The sequence below is a fragment of the Ochlerotatus camptorhynchus genome, unplaced genomic scaffold, assembly GCF_037179485.1.
Source record: "Ochlerotatus camptorhynchus isolate MF236.1 unplaced genomic scaffold, CSIRO-AGI_Acam_v1.1 ptg000458l, whole genome shotgun sequence".
NCBI lineage: Eukaryota > Metazoa > Arthropoda > Insecta > Diptera > Culicidae > Ochlerotatus > Ochlerotatus camptorhynchus.
Genome location: NW_027040944.1, coordinates 934482 through 960513, shown reverse-complemented (window position 1 = coordinate 960513; position 26032 = coordinate 934482). Strand labels below are relative to the sequence as shown.

The window sequence follows — 26032 nt, the reverse complement described above, 5'->3', positions numbered from 1 at the left end:
TGCATACATGGATCGAGTGGAATCAGTAAAGGACACCCAGTCCAAGTAACATTGCATGTTTTATCGAGGTTTTAATCCGTTCTACAAGTGATGATGATGGTCCCACCTCTTACCCCTACAAAGGTTTGAGTTGGATGTTTATCTATAAGATAATTAAATATGACAATTTAACCAGGTTTGCAAACAAAAACGAACCGGTTACAGTTACAGATATAAATTCCTTCTAGAGTTTACTGTTGTTTCACAGCGATATAAATGTGGAAAAGCTCAGGCGTCCACCTCTTAGTTCGCCTTTTTGTTATGATAGAATTGCAAATGCACTTTGCCTATCTTTGTAACATTTTAGATGTACCGGATGTCTGGGAATTGGTAGTTGGTCAGGACCCTGTTCACTAAAATATGCTATATAAGTTTGAATCAAAAATAATAGTTGCGGTAGTACTATCTTCTTAACACAGGGAATAAATACACACTACGAAAATGTCATGTAAATTTCGGTGTCATGAGACCGACACATGTAAGCGGCCCTTTTGACATGAGAATCAGTTGAAAGAAACGAGAAAATCAATTCAATAAAACGTTCTCTTCGTCAACTTGCTTATGTTTCGGTTTGAGAAAACTTAATTTTACATGGAATGTTTGTTTACGTTCCATGATTTACGTGCAACATAGATTACGTCTCGTGTAAAATTAGTTATTTCTAAGTGTGTAGGTTTGAATCGTGTGTTAACATAGTAGCAGATTTGCGTCATGTAGCATTATAAGTTATCTGTAAGATCAGTTTCGTACACACTTAGAAAAATAAATGTAAATTTAGGTGCTCTGAGACTGACATATACGAGCGTAAATTTTGATATAAAATTGAGTCATACCAGACGCGAAATTCAGCTCAATCAAACGTAATTTCGAGCTTTTCAATCTTGGAGCACCAAATTTTACATGACATGTTTGTTTACGTCTCATCCTTTATATCAAAGATAGATTCCGTTACGTGTAAGATTATGTATTTCTAAGTGTGTAGTAAAGCTACTTATTCGCTCTTTGCATAACATAAAAAAATCCCTTCTAAACTTTAGATCCCAATTTCTACGAACACTGATGCTTGAGAAACACGAACTAAATGAAATTAGATTATCGCATCAGGGCATACTCACTTGTTGTAAAGTACGATATCCGGTAGCCAGATGTGTTCGGACGGCACGTACAGCTCTGTCACACCGCCGTACTCTGCAGGATCCCATTTAAATTTATGATCCTGCCACTCCTGCAAAGAGGCCACAGAAGAAAAAAGACAGAGGGACACATCATAGGTATACACACATACACACACACATACACACACACATACACACACACACGCTGCCGTTAGAGGAAATTTTCAACATTGCGGTCTAGTCTTTTTCCGTGTGATGTTGTCGTTGTGCCGTTGTTGGCAACAGTGATGGGTGGTGGCGGTGGTGGTTTTGGAATGTTCACACACTAGCATGGCTGTGTGGTCTGCTGGTCATTTGTTGGCCTCATCGGCCAAGCCAGCTGTGAACAGAGGCGAACGCAAGCTCCACCCGCACTCGGTCCACACTTGAACTGGGATGAAAGATCCGGGAAGGGATGGGGTACGAACATAAACATGACATAAATTACGGAGGACAAAGGAGATTGCATGGCACATCGGGATGCTGCATGTCTGGCTTGATTTTTATGCAAACAAAACATGTAACCAGGTGGAAAGGGTAACAGGAACTGGGTATCAAAAATAGTTGGTAGTGTTGTTTGGTGTTGGTCGAAAACATGTCGTGTGACCTATCGATTTGCATCTAGATAAGTGAAATATACGTACGTACGTCGAGGAAGTAGGAACATGAGCTTCAAAGTTTAAGAACTCTTTGTGTATACCAATCACAACATGAACATACTTACATGCTCCAGCCAAATATTGGTGGTCAAGATCTGGTCTTTTAGATTCTGAAATAAAGCAAAAATAATGGTATCGTTACAAATAATTTGCTTGATATTTTCATTTTAGTTTCGTTTGGGTTTCATATGGAAAGTTTATATCTGTTTCTGATTTATGTTTGTAGCCATGATTTCACAATTTTTCTTCTTCTTATTTTTTTTCGAGGTTTTTTACGATTCTTTTGCGAGCGTTTATTCCGGCTCTTAACCTAGTGTTCTAGATACACATTACGCGGATTTCGGAATTTACGCGGTTTTTTTACGCGGATTTCAGAATCTACGCGGTTTATTGTTATACACTGGAGTCGATTTTCACGCGGTTTTTTTACACGTTTTTTTTACGCGGATTTCGGAGTTTACGCGGTTTTTTTACGCGGATTTCAGAATTTTCGTGGTTTTTTTTACGCGGCACGTATCCTCCGCGTAAAAAGCGACTCCAGTGTATAATCATGTTTTTGATTCGAAATCTGGATACAGTTTTCAGATTCAGCGCCCTAAAATTAAGTCAAATAAGTTATTTCACCAATCACAGCACCAGAATAAATATTGATGCTGATAGGATGTTTGGGAACAACTAAAAGTACCATATTTTATAACATGCGGAACATTGTAAATTTAGGGTGGTAAAATGCATCATTTCGTAAAATGCATCGGGGAAACGTTTCAAATATACTATCTCAAACTACCTAATGAAATACAAAACAAATTATCTTATAACAATATCATGACAAAGAATTTTTGAAAAACAAAATTGGCCGGTGTAGTGATTAACTCCACCTCAATGAACAACTTCACCCCGTTTTACGGTACCTATTTTTAATTAATGTGTGCTAGAATTATAAAATTGATATCAGTTAGTTAGTTAGTTATCTTTATTAAGGAGACTTTCAGCCAATATTCAAATCATAAGGGCACCCCAATAAACGAAGAGCCCCAAAAGTAGTTAAGACGGCCTGGCTTATCAGTGCCACTCGCTTGGCCTTCTCTTCTTACACTATCTGCTGTTTCTCCGTATGATATACAATAGATTAACCTTGAATGATTTTCGCAACAGATGTCGCTATTTATCTATTTTGTATGCAGGAACCCGATTTTTTTCCTTGATTTGTTTTCCGTCCATATTCTTTTCCGTACTGAGCACCAATGCTACCAACGCACACTGGGGCAGATCAGTGATTTTCTCGGAAAAAATTAATAACTTTTGAACAAAGCATCCAATCAGAATACTGTCTTCGGTAAAGTTGTTTGTATTAGTTAAGCGCTTCTTTTGAATAAATTAATTGGTTCGCAACTTGGTCGTAGAGATGGCGCGCGAATCTAACTTTTGAATAAAGCATCCTAGACGAATGGTGTTTTCAACAAAGTTTTTTATCTATTAAAATAAAGGAAAGTTGCAGAAGGCATAAAACTTCCATAACCTTTAGTTTCGGAGATATAGGGTGTATTAAAAAATATGATGCCAAAATTCTTATTTGTATTTTTTTTTGTATATTTTCATATGTTTGCTCTGGTTTCTGCATTTATTCCAACGAAAACAAACTAGGTGCAAATTTTCATTGCACTATTTGTGGAATTTATAGTGGTTTTAGGGAAATATTCTCGAAAAACATTATATTTTGCCTCTATTTTAGGTAAGTGGGATTCTCGTAGGGGCAGCTAAGGGCAGCTGGACTTTGTCTCTTTTGCTAGCACATGTCATTGTCTAAAATATACCAGAAAACTGAAGACATGATATTCGATGATTTTTTTTAATTTCACCTTTTGTAAACCGTTACAAGTATCTCTACTAATAAGGAAACCTGTCAGTTATGTATAATCTTTATTCGTTAAACTTTTTAAATTGCAGAAGCAGTAATGGTTTAAAGATTAAACTATCACTTAAGTTGAAGTATTTAGAAATCAGTTATCCTTAATTGTCACTATTTGTTATGCTTGTAATAATGTCAATACCTCGCTATTTTTTTTTTATTAATTGGGCTGAATTTTTCTTCGGTCTTTTTCGCAGACTTGTAATTAATGGATCTGGTTGTAAAAATAGTTTGATGTGCTTGTGTGATCTATTATCTTTACTAAAATTAATTTTGAGACACCACTAAACGAAATGCATGTTGAGCATATGGCATAGAATAAACAACTGTTGAAAATTTACATTGAAGGTGAATCCATTATAGCAACTTTGTGGATTATTGCTCAACACCGGAAATTGATTGCTGAACTGAGACGAGAAAAAAATTTACTCTTATGGATACCAACTACTGAAACATTGACGCACATTAATAATTCTCGATTACTTTTTCGAAGAGATGTATCAGCTTTGTAAACAATGCATTTGATCGTCGGTTTGGCGCAACTGGTAGCTCGCTCACGTATATTAACACTACCATCAGATAGGGGAAAGTTTCTCCTGCATGATAGTGGTGTTAGTATGCGTGAATGAGCTACCAGTTACACCAAACCGACGATCAAATGCATTGTTTACAAAAGCTGATACGTCTCTTCGAAAAAGTAATCGATAATTGTACGTTGTACACGATCACGTTGGCACGGCAGCACACAGCTTGTACGATGATGTCACATATACAACTTTACCTGGGTAATGCAGCTGATTACGTATACATGGTGGAAAGGGACGGATAATCGTGTAGTAAGCAGAGAGTCAAAAGCAGATGATAGTACCAAAAACATGGCCGCCAGCCAGGCCCCTGGTTCGCTGGCAGCTCATAATAAGTAAACAATCTCAAAATTCAGCACAGTATTTAAAAATGGTGACATGTCAAAAATTTATATAATGTTTTTCATTATGTGAAACAGTTCATTTCAATGTAAAGGATGTTTATATCGGTATACCTAAAGTGAAATTTAAAAAAATCATCGAATATCATGTCTGCAGTTTTCTGGTATATGTTAGACAATGACATGAGCTAGCAAAAGAGACAAAGTCCAGCTGCCCTTAGCTGCCCTTTCGAGAATCCCACCCACCTAAAATAGAGGCAAAATATAATGTTTTTCGAGAATATTTCACTAAAACCACTATAAATTCCACAAATAGTTCAATGAAAATTCGCACCTAGTTTGTTTTCGTTGGAATAAATGCAGAAACCAGAGCAAACATATGAAAATATACAAAAACATTACAAATAAGAATTTTGGCATCATATTTTTCAATACACCCTATATCTCCGAAACTAAAGGTTATGGAAGTTTTATGTCTTCTGCAACTTTCCTTCATTTTAATAGATAAAAAACTTTGTTGAAAACACCATACGTCTAGGATGCTTTATTCAAAAGTTAGATTCGCGCGCCATCTCTACGACCAAGTTGCGAACTAATTAATTTATTCAAAAAAAGCGCTTAACTAATACAAACAACTTTACCGAAGACAGTATTCTGATTGGATGCTTTGTTCAAAAGTTATTAATTTTTTCCGAGAAAATCACTGATCTGCCCCAGTGTGCAACGCCAGGGAGCATAAACTCATGAACTGGAGACCAACGGCCTTGCTTCCCTCCGTGATTACCCGAAAAAAAATAATTATAATAAAACAACGAAATTACAATGATTTTTATTGTTGAATTTTGAGTACATTAAAATTTATTGTTAAATTATTGTACGGAAGAAAAAATAGATTTCGATTTTTAACGATACAATGCTCAAACAACGAAAATTAGTGTGATGAGATCAAATTTGTTTGAAAAAATCACTTTTTTATATTGTTAAGATGCTTAACAACCCCCCTTTTTTACTGTAAATTTGTCAAATACCATGATTTTCATTGTTGTGAACCATGAATTTTGTTGTGATTTTATGGTAATGGAAAAAAATGTCCAATGTTTTGACAGTAAATATCATGGTTACAAGGACAATGGAAATCATTGTAATTTTATTTGATTTTTTTAAGGGTAGAGAGGTTATGCCTCAGAATATCCCGGCGGCGCCGACTGGGATTGAACCCAGGCCTGCTGGGGTGAGAGGTAATCACGCTTACTACTACACTACCGGTACCACTACCGATTTTTTTTTTTATATTTTCGAAGTTAGAACCTTTAATGAAATAAATATTATGAACAAGTGGTAGCTTATATTTTTTACTGAACTGGCTTACCAAGTATCTTTTTCTGTGTTTGCTTCTAAAATTGATGTTTTTGAAAAAAGGTTCAAATCTCTATTTATATTTTCTATTGAATAACTTTTGACGCCATGCTGTCAGTAGTGGTGAGATTACAACTAACAGCTTACTTTAACCCATTCAAAATTTGTAAAAGCAATACGTGTCATTTCGATGCTTGTAAATTAGTGGCTGCTGTTTCTGAGCATCGGTTGTTTCTTCTGTGTTTTTTATTATCCATGCATTGGTTGATCCATTTATAACTTAACCAATACGTACTACAACTGCTCTGATCTTCGTTCCGTTGTTCCAGTCCTTCCGCTTTCGATGCCAATAAATTTTTAAAAGAAACACATTTTTTTGCTCTCTTGATTGAATATATTGCCTTATCTATTGAAGACACCTGTGTACATGTCAAGGTCCATGTCCGCAGGGAATTTCTCCCGAATGACACGTTTCACATTACCGTATTTCTCCAGCACCACCACTAGAAGTGGTTTTCTCCTGAGCAATTCGGCAAGTAGCTACTATCTGAACAGAATCCGCATCACCGCATCTAGTGCTTTCATGAAATTGGCAATTGCACCAATAGTCGGTTTCGCACTTTCTTTTGCAATGCTGAATTTGATCGTGAACGTTATTTTCACGGACGTCTCCGGTTGTTTACTTCCAACTGCAACGACAAAAGCGAACAAGCTGCAGACAATGAACAAGCACCACAACAAAGGTGCTATCGAATAAACAGACTATCGCATGATCCACACTGTAAACACAGCTGCTGCCGTTGACAGTTAATAGCACACTAAGAGCATTGTTGAGGTGGTAACAGAAGATTTGACGCTATCTGCGTTGTTTGATTTTTTCTTCCTGTCCAGAAATTTGTGGCATCGCGAGCGATAATTTTAATTTTAGTTTATTTACGCGGTGATAATGTTGGTTCACTCGCAACTATTTTTGAAAAAAAAAAAATTGTTTTCGAACGAAAGTGTTACAAAAGTGCTTCTGAACGTGTTTCGTAGTTGGGTGTGGTGAAATTCGTGCATTCCCGGTTGATTTTGGAAATCCGTTTCACAAAATTGCCCACTGATTCTTTTTTTTTGCCGTTCGACGACGACGGGTGTGCTTTCGCGAGAGTGACGTTTATTTGATCCGTTTCTTTGCACGGGTGTGTTTTTTTTTGTAACTAGCGTAAGTGTGCTTGCGATTTGCATTGAGTGTCGGAGATTGTAAGTAATCTGAAGGTTGCCTCGCTGGATACGCCCAAGACTGGACGGGCAGTAGCTGGCGGCCGTGAACGGTTCCTGGGGAAAGCACTAGATGCAACCCTCCTCTCAGATGACCATGGCAATACAGGAAGTATTACAACAAAGGTAATTGCTATTAGACATTTTCCAAACAGTGCACTATGGGCAAAAATGGGTCCAAAATTACCCAAAATTCAATATCTCAACAGCACGCTGAATTCCAGCCATGAAAAGCGACTTTTCCGAAGGGAAATCGTCCGGGAAATCGATTGCACGTGTTTCCATAGACCGGAGAACCTTGTAGGTATGTGTTTTGGACCATTTTACCCCATTTCCCCCTACTTTTTGGAGGAAATGTTTTTTCACAGCTCTATTTTTCGTAAAACGTAAGCACTTTATACATGGTTTTAGAATACTATGTCTTTAACAACAGCTCATGAGATATTAGGGGAATACGGGGTACACTTTATAGGGGAGTAAGGGGTAAAAGTGAACCCTCGCTAAATTTATTTTAATTCATAAAAATGTTGAATGTTGCGATTGTTTGAATGACCCCAAAGGTTGCCTGCAATAATGAAATTTTTTTTTCGAAATTTTAAGGTTAATTGGGGTTAAATAAGTTTTAATTTACTGCTATCTGTTTAAAAAATGAGTTTTCACTTTTTTTGTCTGCATACAGCAAAACGATATAGTGGTTCTCAGAATTTTGTAAAAATTTGTAGTTTTGTTCCTTATCGCAACATTTTAGACCCGTATTTTTTATTTTGAGGGTGACTATTTATATATTAGAGCGGTAAAAAAAAATTTTTTTTTTCGGTTTTTTTCAAAAAATTATAACTTTTGAACTGTTTGGTCGATGATGGAACTCAAAATACCAAATGAAAGTTAATTAAAAGTATTTTTAAGAAAAAAATATGATATTAAAAAAAAAACGGATTTTGTTTAAAAAAAAACATTGATTGTATTTTCACTTTTACCTCTTACTACCCTATAAAGTGTACCCCGTATTCCCCTAATATCTCATGAACTGTTGTTTAAAGACATAGTATTCTAAAACCATGCATAAAGTGCTTATGTTTTACGAAAAACAGAGCTGCGAAAAAACATTTCCTCCAAAAAGTAGGGGAAAATGGGGTAAAATGGTCCAAAACACATACCTACAAGGCTCTCCGGTCTATGAGACCACGTGCAATCGATTCCCCGGACGTTTTTCCTTCGGAAAAGTTGTTAGTCATGGCTGGAATTCAGCGTGCTGTTGAGATATTGAATTTTGGGTAATTTTGGACCCATTTTTGCCGATAGTGCAGTGACAGATAGCGGACATGAAGAACCAGTGGAGGTGCCGGCAGCCGAGCAAAGGTGTTTATCCTAGACAAATGGTAAGATCGAATTCGCTGTTGTCGTTGTCGTAGGCGCCGTCGTAGGCGCCGTCGTAGTCGCTGTCGTAATCGCCGTCGTAGTCGTAGGCAGTACCGTTAGTATATTTAAAATTAACCATTCACATTGTTCATTACATGCCAAGTGAAATTCGAGAACGTAATTTCATTTGAATAGCTTGTTTAACCAGGTTTTAAACAATCGTCACATCGGTCATAGCTTGTTATGATTGCCTGAACCATGCGTAAAGAGAAAATCGAAACATTTAACGTCGCGTGAAAGAGGATCTTAATGAAGGCCTCTTTCGTAGCTTTTAGTTTAAGGATTTCAAAGATCGTCGGTTGCAGTGGCTTGCTTACTGAGCAGAAAAACGCGGTTCATATTGAAAATGTATGGTAAAATCGCTTGTTTATCGTGTATTTTGTAAAACTTTTCGTTGTCGTCGGTGCCGGGTTTGAATAGTTATAAAAACTTGAGTAACGCTTTAGTGTGATATGAGGGGCTCGGTGGCCTTAGAACAACCGGTTTTGCTTACTGAGCAGAACATCATGAGTCTAATCTCAAGCCCATCCACATTCAAGATTCGTCAATCGTTTTATTTGTTAACATGACTACATGGTAATAACAGCAAGTCGATGATTAAAAAGGAGCTCGTCTGCCTAGTGGCAAACGTTTTTGCTTACTGAGCAGAAGACCGTGGGTTCAATCCCAAGCTACTTCGCGTTATATAATTGTTAGGACATCAATTCAGCTTATCGTTTACCAAAACGAACCCTTCTGCAGACCCAACCCTATTACCCAATATCCTAGTGATTCCTCGTGGAAGTGCAGAGGTGTTCTCGGCTTCCATCAAAGCGAGTGTCACGTCAACACATTCCTACCCTTCCTTTCTTGAACTGTGTTTGGGCGCGGCCGGCGCTGGTATTGCCTAGTTTTAGATCACCAGTTTTTACACATTGAGGATGATTGCTAGTGTAATTGGGTTCTTTAAGCGTATTGAGGTAGATGCATAATCGTAATCTGCATTAAAAATGGAACCCAAACCCAAAATTTCATCAATTTTGGTACACTGGAACTATTTTAAATAAGCACGATTACATTTGCAAAAATCACCTTATAAGCGCCCCTCTGTGTCACTTTGTATGGGAGCGAGCTGTTAGTTTGTTAGTTTAGTGTCAAACAGTGAAGTTATTATTTTGCTTTAAATCTTGATTTAAAAATCGAGATGAAAGTGTGTGTGTTCGAAAAAAATATCGCTGTACTCAGAAAACGAAGCTCTTTCAGATGATGTATAAAAAACGTTACATTTTTCAAAATTAAAGAACCCAATTACAGCTGGTCTGGCAATAACAGAGTAGCAACCGTGGGCGGTCAATCATGCTCACTAAGAGCATTGTTGAGGTGCAACGAGAAACTCCCATACCCTCATGGATATTTAGAGATAGTAAGCTCGATTCAAATTTCAAACGCAAAACGTAAGCTTTGTTTGTAGTAGACATTTGACAAACGTGTTAGTTTCCATATTTAAAAATATAAATTATCATAGTAATGCCGTGGATACACTTGTATGACAAACTATGAACATGACCATTATTTGTATAATAAATTATGAGCACATCCATGGTCACTCTTGTATAGTTTTTGTATAGTAGTGCTCATAATTATAATACAAATAATGATCATGCTTATAGTTTTTCATCCAAGTGTATCCGCGGCATAATATCTAATAATATCATAAATCCGAATAATCGTATTTTTTGTGAAATGAGCCTTTAGAAGCTTGCATAAAATAGTGTTTGAATATGATTTACACTAAAATATTTGAAATAATAATCATAGAAAATGCTCTAAATAGATAAAAAATTTCAACGCTATCATCACATGAAAAAGGAGCAGCTCACTTTTCGTTTGGTGGGTGTTTTAGCGTTACTTATTTTTTTTATAATAATGTTTTCTCTCAAAAAACCGTGTAAAGGATTATTACTACTATTTCGTATTTGGTCCTTGCATGGTGGTGACCTGTTTTCAACATATTTGCATACCATAATTGACATATAATTTATAATTTCATAAACTACATCGATAAGTTTTAAATATTTGACAACCAGCAGTCAAAATTTTTGATATTTTAACTCTCATCCAGAAAACCTACAGCTCATGCTGTATACTTATAGCTAGTGTACCGTGCAGTTCTTCTACCTAAGAGGATGCTGGTTGAGTGTCACATTACTATTCGTAGTTACCAGAATGGGAATGGTATCTGCTCCAGAGCTACATGTATGATCATATCATTTGAGAGGGAAGACAGATTTAAATTAAATTTAAATCTGGGTGGCTTTTCCCGTTGCCGGATCACGGTATTTAAATAACGATAATATCTACGTTCCACTTGGATGATGGCTGATGGTATTGGATGCTTTTGCCTAGCATCCCATCCAACGAATGACGTTCTTCGGGCTAGGAGAAGTGGATGCTATATTGAGTTGAAAGTACTGTTAATCTGCGGAGGGAGAAAGGAAATTACAATCGAAAAAGAACTGGGTAAAATCTCGGTCCATTACTGGTGTGCTCATTCATCTATGAATATATGTTCCTTGCCAGTAATCACACATGAAGAAAACCGTACGTTACTGGTGGGTACTTATGGTACAGTGCAGTACATGTCCGCTGCAAAGAACGACACCAGTCAGTGCAAGGACTAGCATTTACTTTGAATTCGAAACGGTTGAATGCCGTATAAGTGGATCTGATAGCATAAAGAAAATGCAACTGATGGACGCAACCAGATGGATTTTCATTTGTAGTAGAAAAAAAAAACTCAGGAAAACTTAATCTGTTCAAACAGGAAGGATACAGCATGGTTTTACCGTTTTGCGCTTCAACATATCTTTGGCTACACACTTAGAAAAATTCTGGTAAATTTAGGTGCTCTGAGACTGACACGAGCGTCAATTTTGACATACAATTCAGTAATAGCAGACGCGAAATTCAGCTCAATCAACCGTACTTACAGTCTCAGATGGATTCCGTCACGTGTAAAATTAGTTATTGCTAAGTGCGCACAGTTAAAATTATTTTGTAATTTTACACGAATTTTATGCACATAAAACGAGCATGCATATTCATGTAATATTAAATTGGTTTTTAAATTTACACGACTTGAAATTTACATGCATGTAAAATTAAACGTCACTTGAATTTTACTTGAATGACTTTAGATGGGCTCACTTTGTAATTCTACAGGACATTTAGAATTACACGCATTTGGCTTTTTGAACGAATTTGCATAAAATCGAACTGATTGTCAAGTACGCGGAATTTTCACCCACGTGGAATAAAGGAACAACGAGCGCATATTTGAATGTTTTTCTATTTTTCTATACATCAAATTTTTGATTTTCTGCACGAAGTAAAAGTGGAGTCGCTTTAATCAATATTTTGTCTGTCATCCATTTTCTATTTGTGGACGCGCAAAAAAAAAAAAAAAACTGAGCGCACAAAACAAAACAAACCGAGCGGAGAGAAAACTGATTGAATAATCGGTCCGTCCGCCATATTAGCTTTCTCAATGTTTGTTGATATAAATTTACACGAGCATGTAAATTTGTAGGTTTTATCGTTGAAAATCCGATGTTGTTCGATAAGTTTTTACATCACGTGGTGATATTACACTGCAAGAGAAAATTAATCGAATAAACGTGTAATTTTATGAGTTCTATCATGTTTTAATTATGTCCATGATTTTTATTGTAAAATTAAATTAAAACATATTTTAAAGCCATGTAATTTTAAAATGGTTTTGATTTACATGTCATGTAAAATTCCTTATTTTTTGCTGTGCGTATCTATCATAGCGGAAACACAATTTAGATCTTTGCCACATGCAAGAGCCGTCGCTTTTTAGTGAAAGCAGTGGAAGCTACAGTTAAGCATCGGACAAATGCTTTTCCCATTTTCCATGGTTCAATGGTTTCATTTTTATGTTCATGCAAGTTGATAATCTCGTTCAATTACACACTTAGAAAAATTCATGTAAATTTAGGTGCTCTGAGAGTGACATATACGAGCGTCAATTTGGACACAAATTTGAGTCATAGCAGACGTGAAATATAGCTTAATCAAACGTACTTTTCGTCGAGCAACGAACTTTTCAGTCTCGGAGCACTTAATATTACATGACATGTTTGTTTATGTCTCATCTTTTATGTCAAAGATGGATTCCGTCGCGTGTAAAATTAGTTATTTCTAAGTGTGTAGTTTTTTTCCTTGATTTGTTTTCGATTTTATTTTCCGTACTGAGTACCAAGACTCTTAGAAAAAAATCATGTAAATTTAGGTGCTCTGAGAGTAACATATACGAGCGTATATTTTGTCATAAATTTGAGTAATGACAGACGCGAAATATAGCTTATTCAAACGTACTTTTCGTCGAGCAACGAACTTTTCAGTCTCGGAGCAATTAATATTACATGACATGTTTGTTTACGTCTCATCTTTTATATTTATGAATGCTATACCGACGCCAGGAAGCCAGCTTTCACACCTGGACCCTTCCTATCGACCCATCAACTGAGATTGAACCCAGGCCTTTTGGGGTGAGAGGCAATCACGCTTACCACTACACCACCGGTGCCGCTAATTAGTTTTTATTCGAAAACGTTGTAGTGATAGTCAATGTTAAAATTTATGGAATAATTGTTTGATATATTGGCACAAGGACACAACATATGCAGGAAATTGTACACTAATTTGCAAGCTCTTTATCCAATAAATATAGCACGCATATAAAAGGTTCTGGTAAATATTACCATTTTGTATGCTGATGCATAGTGACTCTGGAAGAAAACCTTGTTTAAGCTTAGAGTCACCCCTTTCATATGAGACTAGTATGAAAATGTTATATCACGGAGTCTAGAACAATTTTTATTTGTTTCGTATTTTTCAGTGTAAATCACGTCCAATATTAACTCTCTCGACTTTTCAATCCCAAAAATGTGTGGAAAAATCACCACCGATAGAATATTTTGATACTAGACTGAAACGAAAGAGGGGCACTAAGAATAGGTGTTTCAGTTATATTGATTTTTTTATAATAATGTTATCCTACCACCCTAGTAGCACGCTTGTCATTTATCGATTGTAGAAACTTCTTTACGACTTATTTCAGTCATAAAATAGTTGCTGCAACTTTTATTAACGGAAGTGTGCTACTCGGGCAGAGACACCGTGGATGGCGTTTCAGAGATAGCGGATCAGTTTCACAATAGATCAGTGAGTAGCATCCAAGAGTCAAATAGAGTATGTACACTTTTTTAAACGCTCTAGAAAAAAAAAATCGCAACATAAATCGAAATGATTGTTTCCGCTTATTTCTTAGCTAGAAAAAATAGATCAAACCATTTCCGGCAGCTTTGCGACAGTTTTGCAATAAAGAAAAAAAAAAGGTGTTTCTTATTCGTAGATTTGACAGTTGCAATCTTGCAATAATAAGAACAAAGGGATCGCAATCTGAATGGCAGTGATGTCGGAATCAAAGTTGACGTAAAAATCGATTTGTTCCCTTGATTTGTTTTCCGTCGATCTTGTTTTCCGTACTGATTACCAATGCTACCATAGGCATAGCCAGAGGGGGGGGGGGGTTTAACAGCCCTCCTCTAAACTCAGCAACACAAAGGCTTTCGGTGAAATGGCGTTCGGTGAAATGGCATTCGGTCAAATTTTCCATAGTAAATTTTTTTTCGCCCCTCCCTAGCTCGAAACCTGGCTACGCCCTTGAATGCTGCAGATGCGAGGAAGGCAGCTCCCACACTTGAACCCTACATATAGACCCATCAGCTCATGGACCGGGCACCAACGGGTTTACTGCCTCTCCTAACGTGATCAGAGACTTTTTGCCTCAGGAAAATCCAACGGCGCCAACTGCGATTGAACCTTGGAGTGAGAGGCAGCCACGTTTACTACTACAGCACAGGCGCCATTACGTGAAAAGCGTTGTAAGATGTTTATTTTTGCGAAAGGAAAATACGGTTGTTTGTTGTTTGATTACGTTTGTTTTTATTTTGTTGAAACTCCGAATCAATTCCAAAATGAAATAGAAAAAAAAACATAATGCAAACCGGGCATCATTGATCAACTTCGTCAAACACCACGTTCAAATTTTCGAAGGGCATTTATCAAACACATCAAGAAAAGTGATAAGTTCGATTGTCAAGTCCCGTCCCAGGTATCGACCACGGTATAGATAACATTGATACAACGATTCCGAAGCATATGCTAATTCCCGAACTGTGGGAAGTTTTTATCAGATGGAAGTTTGTATTTGCATTGAAAGATTCACTCGAATGGGTACTTAATACCTGTCGATAGACAAACATTGGCGTAGGTAATGTGGGTGCTTAGGGTGCCTGGCCCTCTCCAGAAGGATCCAGGCCTCCTCTGGGTTTTTTGTTGTGATTCTAATACCGTCAAATTAAATTATATAAATATTCAATAAATCTGAAGGGAGCCTAAGCCATTTTGGATGGGATCAGGCACCTTAGGCACTCCATTTCTTATGCCAATGTCGACATGCGCGTATTTCCATGCGGGATTAGTAGTAGTGGGGCGAATATCATCAACAATTAGCACGAATGTCAGCATTCTCGTTCATTTAAACGGAAGCAACAATATTTCAATCGAATGTTAGCTTGGTTGGTTTTATTTTTAGATCATCTTCTAATATCAGCTGCTTATTCGTCCAACAACACTTTTTAAACAAAAGAAAATGGTTTTTGTAATATTAAAACGCTGAAATGCTCCTTAAACCATAGAAAAATGCTATTTTACTGCGTAGCTATTAAGGTTCTAAAAGAAAATTTTACAGTACAAGCTTTTAAAGAAGTTAAGTTCAGTTTTCTTTATTAAGGTGGCTTTCAGCCTGGGGCTGGTTTGCCTCCGGAAACTTTTAAAAAGCTCCTTAAGAAGATTATAAAATAAGCTGCTTTTGGAGGCTCATTCTAGACGCTTGCCTGTACTCTGCTCCTCTGACTAAAAAAACACGAGCAGGACAGTAAATATGATTAGCTACGCAGTAAAAAAGCATTTTGTTCATAAACCACGTAGGTTTGGCTTGCTTCTCCAAAAGAAAATTAGGTTTTGATTTTTCTAAAAATAATGGAAAAAGATATCTAAAAGCTGCAAAAATCGACCTTTAGGTTTTGTTTAGAGTCCCTCTATTTCCATGATAAGATAAAAGAAAAATTTTACATGGAATTTTTCTCAGGAATCTCAGGAGAAAACTTGTTAGAAAAAATCAAAACGCACATGATTTTTTTTCCTGGAGCTTCCCCTCAATCAGATGGTCCAGTAAGCAAAAACGGTCGCTATCATGCCACTGACTCACTTTTATGATCGAGTTTTGTTGTAACATTTCAACTCGACGCTGACGATGACGACGACAACATGTTGCACAAAATACAAGATGAGCAAACAATGTGATTCTTAAACTTCTTAATAATAATTGATCCCACGGTTTTCTGCTTAGTAAGCAAAACCGATTGTCTTAGGCAGCCGATTCCTTCATATCACTTATTATCGAGTTGATGCTATGAACCTTAAAACTCGACGACCACCGACACCAGAATAAGCCACTGCGAGCGACGATCTGTCAAACCTGGAGACATGAAGCTACGAAACTGCACTTAGGCCTTCACTAAATTCTACTTTTACGCGATGTTCATTGCTTTGATTTTTTCCTTACGTAGGATGGAATCAGAACATGTATTGCATTAGACTGGCCCATAAAAATAAAAGTTCTAATTTTCCACGGACCAACCTCTAGATTGGGGCCTCCCTTAGCTCAGTCGGTAAAGGCGCAGCTACAAAGAAAGACCATGCTGGAGGTGGCTGGGTTCAATTCCCGGTCCCGGTCTAGGAATTTTCCGGGTTGGAAAATTTCTCGACTTCCCTGGGCATAGAAGTATGATTGGACTTGCCATACAATTATACCAATGCAAAAATGGTACAGGCATCGAAAGCTCTCAATTAATAACTGTGGAAGTGCATCTGGAACACTAAGTTGAGAGCACGGAATAAGCTAATATGCGATATGCAATAAGCTTGAAATGCGAAGAAGAAGAAGAAGAACCTATAGATTTGTGCCTTTAGGTGAGAAAACCATTCTCTGAAAGTTTTAGCTCATTTGATTGTAGGATGAGCTGGCGCTTTTAGTTTGAATTTTGTATGCGGATTTTTGATAAAATACATAAAAAATGACACTCCTACATTCTATCGATCATACAAAAGTTTCCTTAATCTCGATTTTATTCAGATTTTAAAAATTGTTAGTTCAAACAATGAGTAACAACTTTGCTCAAGACTGCATTATGAATCCGATTAATTTCATTGAGATATTCGCTTTTTAATGTAGATGAGAATTTTGTATATGAAAATTTCAACCAAATTCCATATACAAACATCAAACCAAAAGGACCACTCCGTATTACGTCAAAAACAGCTGAAACATTCAGAGAGTGGTTATCTCACCTACACGAGTCTGGATGTTGGCCTGTGGAAAATATGAACTTTATTTTTTTAATGGTAATCTTACGTTGATACGTTGCATAAGCTGCCTGTACGTTATTGCAATATACGAACAAAATGCATGTATAAATTCAAACATGAATATCTCCATAATACCAGCTTGAATCGTGATGCTGTCTTCAGCAAAGTTGATTCTTATAGTTTAAGCTACGTATGCTGAAATTTTGCAGTTCTATGTACGAAAGTGTGTAGGAATATTATTTCTCCATACATTTCAACCAATATCCCCATATCAAAAATTTTGATACAGATATCTGTATATAATTTCGTATAAACATCATTCCGGCGATAATGCATACTGCTTGCGACGAGATGGTTCTGTACGCACTCACGACTCGCATGGCCATGATCCGGAACGTACTGCTCAGTTTCCTTTGGTTCTGCTTCGTTTCCAGTGCTGCAACCCAGGCTGAACCTGAATACCTCAGTATCGGTGACGGCACACAGGCCAGAAGACGCCTCTTGCTATTGCTGGGACCAAGGATGGAGCCTTGTGGAACTCCCGCTGTGATCCTAATCGATCTCTGTCCCATGTCTGTATAGTAGACCAGAACCCGGTTCTTGAAATAACTCCTCAGGATCCTGCACAGGTATTCAGGGACACTCATTCTATGCAGCGCTTCGGCGATGGCCTGCCAGCTGGTTCTGTTGAACACATTCTTGACGTCGATCGTTATCACGGCGCAATATCGATCTCCTCTCCACTTCTGTTTGGACGCCTTCTCAGCTCTCTCGACCACTGTCCGAATTGCATCAACCGTAGATCTCCCTTTCCGGAATCCGAACTGCAGCACCATCCTGAACATGTCTGGGGATGCCTGGATCGCCGCTTTCAACGCTACGTTGGGGATTCCATCCGGACCGGGAGCTTACTTCACCTTCAATCCTTTCGCCACTGCTACGAGTTTCTCGTTGGTGACTTCGACGTTATCTCCCTCTCCTTCTCCGTACAGTGTAGGTGGCCAGGTCGTTGGGTCGTGCTTCGGGAAAGTCCTTCCACGATGACTTTCAGCTTCTCTAGGCACATTTTAGCGGGCATCGTTGGACCGCTGATCTTCGCCATTTCGACTTGGTATGCGTCGCTCCAGGGGTTGGCATCAGCGTCTCGACACAGCTCCTTAAAACAGTTTGAGTTTAAGTGCGGCCTTGGCCGCTCGATACACTCCTCTTCGTTCCGCTCTGTCTGCTTTCGTTCTTGCTCTCTGAACACGTCTTCTAGCTCTGAGACAACTAGCGCGGAGAGTGCTAAGTGCCACGTTCCACCAGTAGACTGGACGCCGTCTGTTATTTGGCTCCAGTTTCCTCGGCATGGTCGTGTCACATGCTCTCACTAACGTTTCTGTCTGCCGAATTCCTGTCCATACGAAGTGCCTCAACGAAAAGATCCTTGTCGAAAGCTTTCGTCTTCCACTTCCGGTCACAAGTTCTCGTCCTCTGTACTGTCACAGTATTCCGTTGGCCGATGCCATATCGTACGCCTGATGGTCGCTATGGGTATATCCTTCGCACACTCTCCAATCCATGTTTGCCACTAGCGACGGACTGCAGAAAGTAACGTCAATAATGGATTCCTGGCCATCTCTGCGAAAAGTGCTGCTGGTGCCTTTATTGGACATCACGAAACCTTCGTATGAGCTCGCAACCATTTCTTGAATGGAGCCATCCCAGCTCTATCCGCCACCCAGTTACCGTTATCGGGAGGGGCTCGATACGGTTCCGCAATGATTGCAACGTCGCACTTTGCTTTGTTTCTGTTGTTGACTGCCACAACAGTTGCTGAGCAATGTCGCAATAATTGAGATTTATTACTGTTGGCCTGTCATCGCCTTTTTGTATGCTAGGCATTTGAACTCTCCCGTCGTATGACCTGGTGACCGAAACCCATGCACTTGAAGCGACGTTTGTCGTTTGCTTCAACGATCAGAGCATCGCCCTTACGAAGCCTGGGTTTCTCCTTCTTCTGTTCTTCTTCACTTCTTTTTCCTTCCGTTTTTTCCACTTCTCCTTCGACTTCTCGACGGTACGCCATCCTTCCTCCTTGTTGTCTTCCTTGTCGTTCTTGAATTTTTTCAACTCCTCTTCCTCTGGCGTTTCCCTTTTCCTCTCCTCCGACGCTCGGTCGAGGTCTCTTCGGCGTATCCTGTGTTTCAGCTGCTGCTTTACCCTTGGCCTCGGCAACTTTCGGCAGTCACGGATGTCGTCCTTAGCGCATCCTGTTCACGTTCGGCAGCAGTCATGGCGGATTTTATGCCCGTCACCATTTCCTTTTTTGCCTTGTGGACGTTGCTCTTATCCTTGACGAAGTCATGGAGTTCATTGATCCTCTTCCTGACCTCCATCCATTTGGTCTTCCCAAACTGAAATCTTTCTTGGGGTGTGCTACTACTGGATTTCGGTCTACAATCCATTTATCACTGGTGAATGGTAGAAAATTGTTTGCACCTATTTTTATACATAGATGCAAACAGCTTTAGCCCTGGCGATGGAAGGTGATAGCTCTACTGTACATCCAACAACCCATTCCAAGAATGCCTGTTCATACACGTATATTCTGAGGTCGCCTTAATATACAATAACCCCCGCATGAACACATCGATATATCAATTGCATACATGTAATGGATTCACACTACCAGAATAAAAAAAAACTTTGTTTTTATTCTGGCGTGTATTTAATACATATAAGCAATGTTTGTTTCTTCACTCTTTTGTCTAATTGTCGTGTCTATTTGTTAGCTCGTTGTCCTTCTCTGCATCACTGCTAGCTCCTGAAAGTCTCCCATATCATTTCTGATGTGATCCATGATATATTGACGTCCACATTTTTAGTATGATATTCTTGAGATCCTAGTTGCGTCTTATAAAACCGTAGTACGAGCATCATTCCATTTTCGTATCACATGTGCTTCATTTTGCGGCTCTCCTTATACTTTTACTTTGTCGACTCCATGGTACCGGAAAAGATATAGATATATAGGGTATACGTCCCTAACCTCGGTCTAATATGCAGCCATAGATTACGTTTTTAATCATAACTCATCAATTAATTTACCTGCAAACGATATTCTACTGCTAAATGGTATGCTTAGATATGCTTATCATGTCGTTTGCTATCAGGAACCGCAAAAAGTTGAAAAACTTACTTTTTTTAAGACAAAAACTCACCAGGGAAATGTATGTAATATCGGTCTATTGTCCCCAAATTGGGTCTATTTATGGATGCAACTTCGTCCTATCCTCTTTGATTCTCAAAAAAAACGCTCTTGGTAACGTTTTCTTATGTATTTTTTTTTATCACTATCACTGTTAACTTAATACTCTTCATTCCTCAAAACATTTCTTAGAGAAAATTTTACGAAAACTACATTAAATCACTCAAGTTAAAAATTAAAAATTAAAAATTTCGCTTATCGTCTTTCGACCGCAGAATATCTAAATCAAAACATTGTGATGTTCATTATACAGATTTGGCAGAAAAAATCTCCCTTCCTGTTCGTTCCTTATCATCCAAATGCAAACCACATTGTTGACGTTACTCTTATTGCTATATGCTGTCAAATGAATTTCATGGGCCAAAGTTAGGAACATAGAAAAGAAATGTGTCCCTAAAGTTGGGTCCATGATTTACTTGTGAAAACGTTGTTAAACAATTAAAATAAACATAAAATATTCAAACAGTAACTGTGAGTTTTACGTCTAGTGTGTATTATCAGGTAATTCCATTCAATAAATGCCATAATCAGGCCATTTGATGATCGTCAGTCAACCTTCCCATCTTAACCTTAGAAGTCATGGCGGCTAAAAACTCCGAACAGAGTGATATTCTCAACCAGTTTTATTACTTACGAGAGCTGAAAATGTATTGAAATGTTGTGATATAAATTGATTTGTGTGTGGTACACATTTATCAATCATCAGTGATCAATATTTTCCTAATTTTTTGTGTAATATTCCTTAATTAATTATTTATTTGCGTGATAGGCCGAATGAAAGGACTAGACCCACATTACATACCGTAACCCTACATTATTAGCAATGATGTGATATAACCACTACGGGATGGCCGTTTAGAATAGTTCAAACGGCTGTGAAATAAGGGAACATTTAAATTTAACACTATTCAAAGTATTTCAATGCAACATTACATTTATTCACTGAAAATTAACACATTTTGCAATATGTTATCTTAACATATTTCTGGAAGAATTTACTTGTGTTTTATACCATTAGTATCAATGTTCCTTCATATCGTATCTTCAAGTGATCTTCGCAAGCGCCACATATCGTTTAGGCTCTTTGGAACCACATGTGATGAAATATGAAACATACCTTTCAAAGTGAATTGCACATAACAATGTTCATCACTTACTCCCACATGAAATTTGTCTCGACTAACCTGGCATAACGCGCCCTAACCTTCACTTAACCAAAGGACAGGGTTAAAACATCTGCATAACACATACACTGGAGTCGCTTTTTACGCGGTTTTTTTTTCACGGTTTTTTTTTACGCGGTTTTTTACGCGGATTTTGGTTTTTTTTTACGCGGATTTTAGAATTGACGTGGTATATCGCTTTTTACGCGGTTTTTTCTTACACGGTCTTTTTTTACGCGGTTTTTTTGTACGCGGATTTCGGAATTTACGCGGTTTTTTTTACGCGGATTCCGGAATTTACGCGGTTTTTTTTTTACGCGGGACGTATCACCCGCGTAAAAAGCGACTCCAGTGTATTTCAATACATTTTAATATTTTTTATTTACCTGGAAGATTCCCCAAATTCCCCCTGGATGCTTCTTCTGGTTTCTTTCTGAAGGTTTTTCCAACATCTTCTGGATGTTTCTTTCAACTTACCATTAAGATTTTGACTAGCTTCTTCGAAAGGATTCTTATGATTTCTTTCGGAAGTTTCATCCGACTTTGCAAAAAGTTTCTGGAAGAATCTTCCATATTTCCCCGAAAGTTTCTACCATCTTTCTCCGGATATTTTTGATCAATCGTGAATCGAAAGTGTATTGTTAATTACGTTACTGTCTTAAATGCGTATTCCCATTTATAACGTTAACGCTGATGTTAACGATTAACAACCCTGCTCTGCAAGTTGAAATTAATTTCCAATTTCTCCCGGTTTCGTTCTTACTTCCCATGGAAGACGCTTCTGTATTTTTTTGAATGTTTCTTCCTCAGAAGTCCCTTTGACTGACTTAGCTTGCATCTTCTGACTCCCAACTAAAGATTTCAACTGTCCTTGGAAGATTCCTCCAACTTTTCAAGGAAACTTATTTCAACTTTCTCCTAAAGTTTATTCGGATTTCTCCTAAGCTAAGTCTTCCGGTTAACAGTTAAGTTCATTGTTGTGTTGGAAAAATTTGATATCATTCAATAGAATGTAACCTATACACAAACGGCAAAAATCTAGGCCCACCCGACACCAACCTGACTTCTACCAAACTCGATGTTAACAGAAATTGACCCGACATAAAACCAAGATCAACCTAACAGTGACCCGACATAGGGTTGACATTGAACCTAAATTACCTGACATTGATGCAACATCGGGAGGACATGTCTGTTCGGGAAATTTCTTCCGTACTCCACTGCCGTATACCAATTAATAGTGAGTAACTCAATTGAAAGTGACGATGAGGTTTTTTTTTTGAGAAAGTGGCTCTTCAAATGTTAGGCATAAAAAAACTTGGTGCGCAGAATTGATTGCAAGGTTGGATTGTAAAGAGCTTTGAGTGAGATGATTTACTTCCTTTTAATCCCGTTATAATTGCTTATCATTTGACAGATACGCGTATTTCGTCTACTACTTGCAGACTTCATCAGTGCCAAGTACTCAACACCACTTGGCACTGATGAAGTCTGCAAGTAGTAGATGAAATACGCGTATCTGTCAAAAGATAAGCAATTATAACGGAATTAAAAGAAAATAAACCACCACACTTAAAGCTCTTCATAAAGGGACTCCGTTAAGGGGTTCGACAAAATTAAAAGATTGGTTGTATTGGTTCATCTTCAATCGAATGCTATTAAAATTAACAGCACTGTTCAAAGTACGCAACTGAGCTGATAATTAATGTTGAGCTTGAAACACTCAAAAGTTACAGATCTTCATCAATTGATGTAAGCGGTGTATAATGCGTGCTTGGTGGCTCCACAACTGAATTTCAAATGTTGAGGTCCATCGTCGAAATTTGAGAACGTAAGTGTAAGTAAGTAAGTTGTATGAACGTAAGTCGGCCACACACTATGAAGGGCCGGTAGCGACATTTTGGCAAGCACTGGTATGGAACCCACCATGACATCGTAGCAGAGGCAAACTAAGGAGCTCATGGCGGTGGAGTTTCAACAAACTGATATTGCATGGATTTAAAATTGTTAGCTCTTTTGGAAACTTCTTATAGCTTCCCTGATTTAAAAATAAAACACGGGCACGGGTAATGTATCTGATTAGTTCCGGATATAGGACTATCGCGGTATAACACCTGCTGGATGGTGTGGTACTGGTTAGTTGGTAGTAGTCGACTTATCAAAACACCCAAAAAAATTTACAATATTATATAGTTAATGTTCATGTTTCGTTTGGACTTTGCTGATTCCATAGATAATAACGAAATTTGACGCCTACCGTAATAATCAGTTCACTTACCAGGTCGATCAGCTGTGATAACCTCAATCCTAGCTTGACCAACACCGTATCGGTGTTGTTGCTGACGGGCCGTATTAGACGATTATAGTTACTGAGCAGATCATCATACAGCCGCTTTGCATCCGGGTTTGCTTCACAAAAGTCGATGAAAGTTCCCAAAAGGAAACACGTCACGAGCACTCTTAGGATGAAATTTAATCGTATCATTTTCAATGGTTGTGTAATTTCAAGCACTTAAATCTGATAATGTTTTTGTTTTATTCGTGCTTGTCACTTTTCACAACATAACATCCCGAGCTGTCATCTACTGCCGCGTCGATTTTTTCAAAGCAATTTTCGTGCGCTCAATAGATGGTTTACTTTTCCATGCATTTTCTATGCTATCACTACCGTTATTCTTCGCTTGTCTGCTTATATCTAATAACATTAGCGTCAGCGTCACTCACAATTGAATTTAGCACAGTTTTCTTTCTCTAATTAATGAAACTAACGAAAACTTACGGCACTCTCTCGACAACATCTTTTCATGTGACGATTTAGTAGTGGTACCACAGTACACCAACAGAGGCGTTGACATCACAATGTAAAAAAGGACTTCCAATGCATCTAGTGGGCCGCAAAAATATCGTTCGAGTAAGATTACGCCTTCACCAGAGTACACGGATCCAGATGCTCACTCTTCTGGGATGCTGTCCGATACTGGGACGAAGAGAACGTTGTTCACAACATCTGCCGACTGCGCATGACCTTTTTACGGGGAGTAAAAACTGAATGAGATTCTGGAGACACTAGGTGAGCGTCAGAAGAGATGCTGAGAGATAATGTGCCACGCCAAAATTTTGGTTCAGTGTGAATGAAGGATCGTTGAATCTGCTGTTGTGAAACATTCCTGTGGTGGAGCGTGGATCAGATGGGTGGTACGTTTATCCACTCAATGGCTTTCGTGTATTAACTGGTTTTTACGTTCAAGCATAGCATCAGTACTGCCGGAAAAATGCTAACGTCATTGTTAGTTAATTTACTTTGCAGAGATTTTTTTAGATTAGATGAGGCACACGTTATAAAAGAGGAAAATGATAATCCATGTATGATGAGATTTATCTCAGATGACTTTTACATTAATAATAATCGGGGGTTCACATGCTTTGTTAAATTTAATATTAATTTCTATTTGATTAGAGGTATTTCTCGTTTATGTGAGTGATTTGTTTGGGTAAAGTTTAAAACCACACTGATCTTCATCCTGGGAGACTGAGATGGTATGGCACTGTAAATATTTGTTGTGGCTAAATGCTTCAAAACGGTCTCCTGCGTCCAACCACATAGAAAATGAGCAAAGGTTAAAAGCAATTCTGAATTGTGGGATTTAAGGGTTTGTTAAACTCATGAAATATCAGCTGACTATTTCATTAAATGGAATCTCGTAGTCTGCTATTTTAATGCATTACTAACCCTCTGTCTGTAGCTTCACTTCAGGCCACATTGACAGGCTAGATTTTTTATTTGGCAATTAATTTGTCTAATTCTTTAATTATTAGGTGTGTCTGCTTAGAATCTGTAATAGTAGATGAAATCTGCTCCTAAATTAGGGCTGGTGAAGACAAACCGCAGTCTCTCTCGTAGACAATGTAGTTGTCGATTTTGTTATTTGTAGATTTTAGATAGCAATTGGAATGTGGAGAGAATGAATGCACCGCAAGTTTTTTTTTCAAACTTTATTTGAGGGGTTTTTAGCCGAAGGCTAGTTCATCTCTATGCACTGCAAGTGCACCAGAGAAAAAAAAACATGGTCATGGGAACTAGTTTGAACTGATTTGTGTAAAAAGTCACGTTTGGGTTTTCACTCAAAATTCAATACTTTTTTATTAATGTCCTTCTTGCAGCAAAAAAGCATCGTTCAATTTTACCAGTTCATCAATCAATTTTAACGCTCATCAATCAGTTCAGTTCGAAAATCATTACGTCTCTGCCAAACGCAGCTCCTAAATAGCTGAAAAATTATCTCTTGCATCAACTTTCATGAAAAATTTACGTTGTATGACCCAAAATTTACATTACCGTGCCTATATCAGCGATGTTTCAATGAATTTTTGAAATTTCAAATGGTTTGCAAAGCAAATT

The 26032-nt window shown here is 37.9% G+C and overlaps 1 protein-coding gene across 1 annotated transcript; it reads right to left on the bottom strand.

Moving 5' to 3' along the window:
- Nucleotides 1-1154: 1154 nt before the first annotated feature.
- Nucleotides 1155-24588, bottom strand: LOC135712145 (acetylcholine receptor subunit alpha-L1-like; the record flags this gene model as incomplete). The annotated part of the gene is made up of 3 exons (XM_065235113.1): nucleotides 23912-24588; nucleotides 1918-1962; nucleotides 1155-1264 (listed from the first exon to the last, which is right to left on the bottom strand). Coding segments are annotated over exons 1-3 (362 nt in total), but the record flags the coding sequence as incomplete, so codon positions are not given.
- Nucleotides 24589-26032: the final 1444 nt, after the last annotated feature.